This window comes from Melopsittacus undulatus, chromosome 1, assembly GCF_012275295.1.
Source record: "Melopsittacus undulatus isolate bMelUnd1 chromosome 1, bMelUnd1.mat.Z, whole genome shotgun sequence".
Taxonomy (NCBI): Eukaryota; Metazoa; Chordata; class Aves; order Psittaciformes; family Psittaculidae; genus Melopsittacus; species Melopsittacus undulatus.
In genome coordinates, this window is record NC_047527.1 from 154,944,846 (window position 1) to 154,954,007 (window position 9,162).

At 45.2% G+C, this 9,162-nt stretch overlaps 1 protein-coding gene across 3 annotated transcripts in view; it reads right to left on the reverse strand.

Annotated features, from left to right (window-relative positions):
- The window catches only part of SEPTIN7 (septin 7), a 65,853-nt gene extending 56,948 nt beyond the window's left edge, over window positions 1–8,905 (reverse strand). The window contains exons 1-2 of one of the 3 annotated variants that reach the window (XM_031045428.2): window positions 8,505–8,757; window positions 5,152–5,153 (exon numbers count right to left, since the gene is read on the reverse strand). In XM_031045428.2, the coding sequence (XP_030901288.1) occupies window positions 5,152–5,153; window positions 8,505–8,508 (6 nt within the window). In that variant the 5' untranslated portion in view covers window positions 8,509–8,757. Of the gene's footprint in view, window positions 1–5,151; window positions 5,154–7,700; window positions 7,703–8,504 lie in introns of all 3 variants that reach the window. The other 2 variants (XM_031045429.2, XM_031045430.2) reach the window with 2 other exon arrangements.
- Window positions 8,906–9,162: the final 257 nt, after the last annotated feature.

The window sequence follows — 9,162 nt, forward strand, 5'->3', positions numbered from 1 at the left end:
GACATCTGTTTTTCTGGATATTCTCTTATTATCCTATACTGGTTTCTATGCTGAACACCCCAAGCTCTGTCTTACAGAAGCCTTCAGAAGCTTTGTAGGTTTCACCATGACAAACATTTTGAGCTACAGTTTTAAGAGACATGTCCATGTCACTTGTCTTTTCAAATTCATTGTGTCTTTGTGCTGTAGAAAATTAGCCCCCCAAAACAGTGAACCCCAAGTACTTCTGAAAGCACCAAGCCTTGCACCTCAGGCAAGCAACCTCTTTGGAACAAATAAACTGTGTCATGAGGCTTTGATCATTAACAAGCTGTTACCAACTAATACTTTAAAAACTATTTCTGTGGGGGGGAAAGCAGCATAGTGGTAGCTCAAAGTTACTGTACGTTTTAAGCATTTCGAGCAGTTTAGGTATTTCCCCCCAGCATTCACTTCCCCCCATGACTGCTTATGTTTTTGATGATAAAACACAGAAGTTAAGACTTGCAATTACAACCTGAATTTTCAGCATACTCGGAACTGTGTTTATTTTTGTTTCAATGCTTCTACTCCAAGGTTCATCAAAGACAACCAGGAGAGGTCCTTAAGGATATTATTAAGTGACCAATACTTAAAGGATTTTACTTTTAACTACTTCTACCCCGAGTTGTTCTGTATTTAGAATATAAAGAACTCCTGTGAGACCAAGAAGATCAAAAAGATGTAGGTGCTATTTTAAAGGATTATGCCAATAAAAACTTCTCCATGTGTTAAACGGTTTGACACACAGCTGGCTGGCTGCATTGGTTTTAATTGTCTGTATTTTTAAGCCAGAGAGATACCACAGAAAGATAGCTCTCCTTGTAATTACTGTATAAGAAGATAGTAAGTAAAGTTCCAGACTGTTTTCCCACATGTTGCAATGGCAACTGATACAAACAATGGTCCATACTGATAACAAAGTTGTCCATACTGATGATAAAACGTATCAGCCAGGTTAAATATTAAGACTGTTACAATATATAAATGTTACAATTACTATTCATGTGTAGCATCAGTTGGCAGTTCAAAACCCTGAATGGTCATTTCATTTATTCCACGTCAAGGAATTAATCTTTAATTCGGCATTTACTGTGTATGTTTTTCAAAGGGGAAGGCAACCAATTTGAGAGCACCCAGCACACCAGTGGTCCAATCACCCTGGGTAACAAAGCTAAAACTGCAAGGACTGAAGCCACAGCCCGGTAGCATACATCCCAGTGATCCACAGCACTGCTTTCTCATTTCCCCAATTACTTCTGTTTCTGGCATCAGTAACAAGGCCAACTGTGAAGAGCATGCATTACACAGTCCAGCATGTATACCGGCAGAACAGCTCTCCTCTTGATTAGCCCTGCTCAAGTTTAGAGTGGGAGTTAAATCCTCTCCATAGCTGACTGCCACACCAGGATACTTGATAGCCAAGATTTACAACCAGAAACAATTCAAAAGAACAGGACTGTTGCTGCTACCCACAAAGAACTGAATATACAGAAGTGTCATCACTACCTATGGGGACACTGGATGCCTTGCAAGCATCTTGCTAGACAAGAAACCAGAGACTTAAAGCTGAAACCAAGTAAAATTCATTCAGTGACCAGGCTAGTGGCCATCCGCTGAACACTTCTTTGGAGAATCAATGTCTTATTCACTTTCAAAGTCTTGTCCAAAATCAGCTCTTGCATACATTTGGACAAACAGGATGCCAGTGTCCCTTCATTGTTAAGGTCTTAAACTAAATACATTTGTTCTGCATAAAATCGGTTTAAACTCACCTGCTGAAAACTTAAACTGTTTTAGGACTCCAACACAAGTCTTGTAGAGCTCTTACAGAGGTCCTGTTAAACACCTATGAAGGAGCAAACACCAACCAGCTCTAAAACTAACCTGCTAATTGTATTTGAAACCACTAGCTCCCCACTGAAATTCCCAGCTTTCCTTGCCAAATTCATATAGGGGGCTCATCACACCTATCCTCTCCTCCTTTTAGTCAGCTAGTCTTCAGTGTTGTTTTGAACTTGTAATATTAAGACATTTTCCCTTTAATTGATTGAAAAGGAGATTCCTTTTACTCACAGCGCACAACTTTTCGACACCTGAAAGAAGACTGAACCACCATTTCCCCTAGTTTCTGCCACAACCTCTTTATGGTCTTTTTCCCCATTATTTCAGTCTTGTCTCTTACAAACTGCGGGTTCCTTCCACCGCTCTGAAAGCTTACAGGATTGCAGATGCCCACAAAATTGCTAGGAAGAGCACTCAAGGTCAACACTTGGCACAGCAGGAAGGTCACAAGGAGCTTCAGGAACTAATACCATAGCAGTTAGCAGACTATTCTCCTCCAAGTTCTCCCTCAACTAAATGTTAAAGAAATGAAGAACACAGAAGAAGGCAACAGGATGGCTCCACTTCATCCATCATCAAGAGATTACTCAGACCTTCATTTCACACCGTCTGGCAAAGCCTCCCAATAGGAAACTAATCCTGGGTCTCTTGGTTTGGTAGAATACCTTTATTAACTACAACAAGGGAGCATCTGTCTCTAGAAGCAGGGCATGGAGAAGACACGTTGCTTGGACTCATTCTGCCTTAGAGATTTTCACTGTCCCGAACTTGAAAGATTAAATTACATTTAAGCCAGCATCTGGAACTCAGATTTTGAGTCATATACTCTGAGTTTTGCATTCCTGTTTTAAAAAGCTAAAGTACGGCTAAGACTCCACAGCCAGAAAAATCTCTACTGTGAGAAAGCTACCAGAAAAATTACATTTCTCCAGCAACAGCTTTCAGTGCCTCACAACTGCTTGGGTTTTGTAAAGTCAGCTAAAACTGGCATCTCAATGTAAGATACCACAGTGAGGATCTAATTATGCCTACAAGACCCTCTGCAGTGCCGGATTTCTGCAGCCCTCGTTAGTCAGGGCTTGCACATCACTCAGGAAAGTCCTAATGCTGGTATCATTACCATGAACATAACAGGTAAGGCTGCAGCAGCAAATACAAAGCAAGTAACCTCACCCATTCAGTGCTCAAGGAGTTAAGTGACAGCCCCTCAGAAAAGAGCCATCAAACTCTGCCCACTTGTGCTAAGTCACCAGCCCAGCACCAAGGGGAGAGTACTACCTTCTTAACCACTAGCATTAACTCCTCCAACAGGATAGGGTTTTCCTCTTTCCCCATCTTAAACACTGGCAGAGTAGAAATAAATAAGTTGCACAACTAGATCAACTACCAGGTATCTCTGCTGCCTTGGGCACACTACCACAGCTTTCAGCCTGTGTTAAGATTCAGTGCCTGGGTGGGAACAGAAAAATCAAGCTTGCTTCTCTTTGTGGCAGTGCCATGTCACACCAGTCTGACACAGGCACTAAACCAAGACTGCACGTACCTGTCTACTGCCAGAATGCTCAGCTGAAGTTTCATCTCCTGCCTAGAGCATACTTGTCTTTCCTTTTCCATGCCAGCACTTCTGTGATCCCACGATCTGAACGGTTCAGGGAGCTCAACCGGTAGAAAGAAAAATAATCTTCAGGAAGAAAAACCAGGCAGCTCCTGTGAGTTGAGCTCCATGAACTGACTCACTGTTGGGTTAGAGGCACCGCTGCAAGGCAGGGGAGAACAGAACTGCCTCCTTTCAAGCAGCTGGCCAACAGACTCACCAGCAGCTGTGCCATTGGGATGAGTTTAGACTTCCCTCCTTATCAGTTCTGGTAACAGTACAATTAGGGAACAAGCCTGATTAGCTCACATACCCAGCTGAAAACCACCATTAGGTTAACTTTCTATCACATTAGCAAGCTCATCTAACACTACACCAGCTGGACATAACACAAAGTAGAAGGAATAAAAACCCCACACAATCAAGGCAGTATTTTTCAGCTGCAGTCCAGATATACAAACATAAGCTATGGAATCACAAGATAAGGTTCCTAAGAAAGACTACAAAGAACAGCAGAGGATACTGATGGGCATACTGAAGTTTCCTGCAAGCTCTGAAAAGAATTACACTTAAATGAGATGAAAACCCTCTGACTGGCCAACACTGGGAAAGGTTTGATTTAAGCTTTAGGTTAACATTAACTTCCCCATTCTTGGCAATTTTATTTAAAGTTCCATACGAATCAATCCATTAGTTGTTCTTTAATGTACAAGATACAAAAAGAGGTAATATTTTATACATTATTATACATTTATCCATTCTCATAATGTGCCTGCCCACAAAGCAGTGACAACCACTGGCACCAGTACCGATGTTCATGCCATCTGACATTCTTCTCAGCATTAACTGCCATGACCTACTATGCTATTTCAGCCATATGTCACACCAGAAATTCTGCCACCAAAGATTTCAGAAAGGGCTCTTTGTAATAACACTACCATGTGATGGACTGATTTCTATATACAAGACAATTTTGATTGGAATTTGATAAACTGCTACTCTGTAGCTCAGCATTCACCAACAACAGTAAAGAGCATGCCTTATGTACTAGCTTGCATTTCTCCTTTTCTGGTCATTGCTCCTGTCATAACTCACCTCAAACCACTAAAAAAGCCCCTCAGTATGTGATATTATCTCCTTTGAGAACATGGTTCTACCATCACTGTCTTGGTGGTTTTTGTGGTCAAATGCAAGACAAGCCTAAAGTCATTTTTAATTTCTTCAGGTCTTGCATCTTTTGTACGAGGCCATCATTTAAAAAGCCCAGTTTGAAAAATGCTGACACCAAAGCTAGGTTCTGTACCTTCATATTGATCCCCAGTGGATCAAAGGAGACAGAGATCTCCTTCACATTCTAATCAACCCACCTCCAGCCTGTAAGTCCTAACATCTTTACTATGCAGGTTAAAACCAACAACCAAATGAAAGACATGCAACTCTTATGTGTACAACATGGGGGGCAGCGGAAGCAATTAAACCCCCTCCATCTTGAGATGTGCTTTCCAATGTTGGTGAAGGAAAAAATTCTGTAGCTTCCATGTTATTAAAAAAATAATCCAGTTCTATTTTAGTTGCTTAAGTGCTTCTGAATGTAACCCCCATCACATTACCGGTCTGCAACACTGCTTCCAAAATGATTTGCAAACCCATTCTAACTACCATTGCACTGAATGATAGAAGTCTGGCACAAAAACAGCTGCACAAAGAGCCATCTGAAAACAAGACACGGAGCTAGAGCTACTGAAGAACAGATTCTCCCAAAGTGGCTGTAAAAACGGCTACCAGGCAGTGCACCAGCATGCAACTGGCACACTCCTTTCAGGCACAGTTAGAAGCATGAGGTACAAAAAGCAGAAGATTAAGTGGCTTTTGCAGTGAGGAACTCCAGGATGGACATGCGAACAAGGTTTATTTTCCATTTGTAATGTAACACAAAGCGTGTCATAACTTACGGTGCTTCAGAGCCATGTTCATGCAATGCAGCAAATATCTGTTTTTGCAGGGCAGCTGCATTAAACTAAAGCAGAAGGCAAAACTACAACTTATGGAAGTAAATATTGATCTATTTCCAATTAAAAACAAACCAACAACATTTACACAAATAGAAACCAGCTACCTCATGACACTACAGAGCTATCACGATGCAACTATGAAACCCGGGTGGAAGAAAGTCCAATTTGACTCACCCCGACATACATGAAAATCATTCTGACAAGGTGAACAGGAAGGCTTTGGTTTCTGGGAACCAAGTTTCTCATTCTCAGTTGAGAAACATCTTTACCTTACATATGCCACCATCCCCACCTCAGCAAGACACCTATTTTCCAGTTCAAGATGCCAAAGCCCTCTTAGGGAATAGTTTGTGACCGCCTGCAGTTGAACACTACCTCAAATTGGAATTACTAATTTAAACGAGACTTAACTAAACTACTTAACCAGAGACTAAATGCCATTGTAATTACAGAGAACACATTTGCAATTAACTGCTTTCTTTCAGGAGCCAGAGCACCAACTTACAGAAAACAGAACGTCACTCACAGACACGCATCTCTGGTCTAGACAGGTTAAGTGAATAGTCTGGCAACAAATTAAAGCTAAAATATATGTCATGCTGCAGTTCCGAGTAGAAACCTCTCTCCTGCTACACCTTCTCCAACTCAAGTTTTCCTCCACTGTGTTTCAGATGAGTTTTTGTATCTGTAGCCATTGTATTTTATAACTATTTGCTGTCTTCATGGGTTTTCTTAGTAGTAAAAACACCACCACTGCAACACTGAGCAACTAGAACTGAGTAATTAAAGTACAAGAAGTATGAGCCTGACCAGCAGAATAAAGTAATGAAAGTACCACTAAACTGCCAGCCAGTTAAAGAAAAAAATATTTCTCCAGTTCACATTCAGACATTCTTACACAAAACCAAAGCAAAATTGATCATATTTTAGCTTACAAAGACAACAAATCTGATCCTTTATTTCTGCATAAGATACACAATCATTTTGTACCCACATATACACAAACACACTTTTGTTTATCACACTGAACATAGATCTGAAGCACCATTTTAAGAGACTCGTCCCTGTGGCTAAACTGAAGGAAATGCTGCGAGTTACTATCAGCACACAGACTGACATGCAGGGCTCTAGGCACACTGGCTTCAAATTCAGAATGACTAAGTAGCAACCTTTTTTTCCATCGTAGCAAGAGCAGAAGAGGTGATGTTCTTGCATTTCAATTCAGGTTTCAACACAGACAAGGCAGACCTTTAAAGCAATGGGCTTTTTGAAAACTGCTCTCAGTAAAATTCCTATTTAGTGGGCTTTGTTATTCACATGTCAGCTTAATAAATAGGTGGATAGATGGATAGATGCAGTCATCCAAAGACAGGATGAAATAATGCTCTTTATGTTCACAAGTAAAGATACTAGTAATGTCATAGAGCAAGCAAGATACAATTGTTAAGAGACTAAGCAGGTACCAAGTGAAAGATGCTGCATTACATCTTCCCCTATTTCCAACTGGGGCAGGCAAAAACTTTAAAACAGATGTAGACAGAATTACAAAGGAGAAACACTTTATAGAAATATCAGTTTGATACCTCAGTGAAAGTTCTAGCTGGAAATTATTACTCAGCACTTCAAAGCTACCACTACAAAATAAAAACCCTGCATAAGGAGGTATGGTCTACCTTTGAGCTGTGATATACATGTAATACATATACATAGCTGTGATATACAGCAGTGACACATCTAACTTGCATATGAGCTGAGCCTGCATATTCACACAGACTGACTTTTTTCTGATCCCAATATTATCACAGAACGCTTTGGGTTGGACGGGACTTGAAAGATCCACCCAGCTCCAACCCCGCAGGTATTTCTACCCATGGAAGCATTCCTCTCACTGAACAGAACCTGAAGCCACTGCCACCCAGAGAGAAGACTCCAACGGCCACGAAAACGCATTCAGTGGAAGGGGGCTCCTGACAGCCCCCGCTCAGTGGTTCCTCATCTGCAGGAGGTGGCACACAAACTGCACGCAGAAGATTCCTGAACGTTGCCTTTCACACAACTGCATTTGCACGTAACTGGTTCAACGCGAAGACAACAACTTCACGCTCAAATGAGCCGAGCTGCTTCGCCTTAAGTTGTGCATTAAAAGCCTTCGTACATAAATCACCCCTTTTCCCAGCCACCCTTCAATTCCTTTTGCGAGGCCCGCTCAAACGAGGAGCTCACCCAGAAACCGCTCATAAAGCATTTCCCTCCGAGCTCCGGGGGGAGAGGAGTGGGGAGAAATTGGCAAATTTTAATCGTTTTAAGCATTTTTGATTTGGTTTCAAACGCTCCCGGCCGAGGCTCTGCCCCGCTCCCGGCCCGCCGCCGCTGCAAGGGCAGGACCGGCAGCGCCGAGCAGCCGATAAAAGCCGGCCCCGAGATGCATAGAGCTCTTAAAAAAGCCTTAAAAATGGAAATAAAAGAAAGAATGAGGGAAAATAAAGGCAATCTCGGTGGGGCCGCGGTGCCTTAGGCCCTCGCCCGCTGCCACACAAGCACCCACCCGCGCTCAGGCGTCCCCTTCCTCCTCCTCCTCCCCCCGGCGCCGTGATTTCGGTCCCACCCGCTCCTCTCCCCGCACATTTGAAAGCTGCTTTAATTCCTGCAGCAAATTCCTCCCTCCCAAATTTGGGCGCAAAAGGAGAAAAGAGGGAGGAGGGATCGAGATGGGATGGAGGGGGAAGGGGAGAGAGCGAGGGAGAAGAAACATCTCCGGCATTCTGGCCGCCTGGCTCCCAGCTCCGGGCAGGCATTATACAATTTCAGCGAGGCAGGAAGTGACTGCAGGAGGGGAGGGAGGCGGTGGGGGGGCCTGGAGCCGCACCTCAGAAGGAGGAAGGCGGGGGTCGGCAAAAGGGATGAGGGAGCCCCCGCTCCGCCGGACCCCGCATCCGGAATGGGGGTCTCGGCGGTGTCGTCGTCCCCCCCCCTTTTCCTCCTGCCGCGCTGCCTCTCAGCCCACCCAGCACGGAGGCCCCGGGATGGAGACTCACCCATGGCGCTGGCCGGCGGCGGTGCTGTCTGTGCCGCTGCTGGGCTCCCGGCTGCCTGCCCGCCGTCCTCTCCGCACCGAGCGCCTCCCGCCAGACAACCGGCGATTCTCCAACACCCCCTACGCTGATCCTGCGAGGGGCCGCGGCCCTTCCGCACAGCGCCTACGCGCGCCCGCCCTGCGGATGGATGGACGGACGCACGGACGGACTTAGCGGCTCGGCTCCCCCTTCTCCGCTCCTCCTTCTCGCCCGCCGCCTCCGCCCCGCTCCTCACACGCTCCCTGCCCGCCTCCCCGAGCACGCAACGGCGGCGGCCGCTTCCGGCTCGGCCCCTGCACTCAGGCGTGCGGCTGCCGCGGCCCCCACGGCTCTCGCCTCGCCCCTCCCAGCCCAGCCCGGGCTCTGGCTGTTATTTCCTCCCGCTCTTCAACAACGAAAAAAGGCACCGCACCGTGGCCATTTTTAAACCGGGCATGCTGGGAAACGCCAAAGCCCCGCGGCGCTTCCTATGCCCGGGACAAAGATGGCTACCGGCACTGATGGGGTGAGAGGAGTGCTCGCAACACTGCCGTCTTTCTCCGGGGCTATTCTCAGAGAATTACTACGCCATGCGCCCTCTGCGGAGCACAGAGAACGCTACGGAGCCTTACGCTCCCTC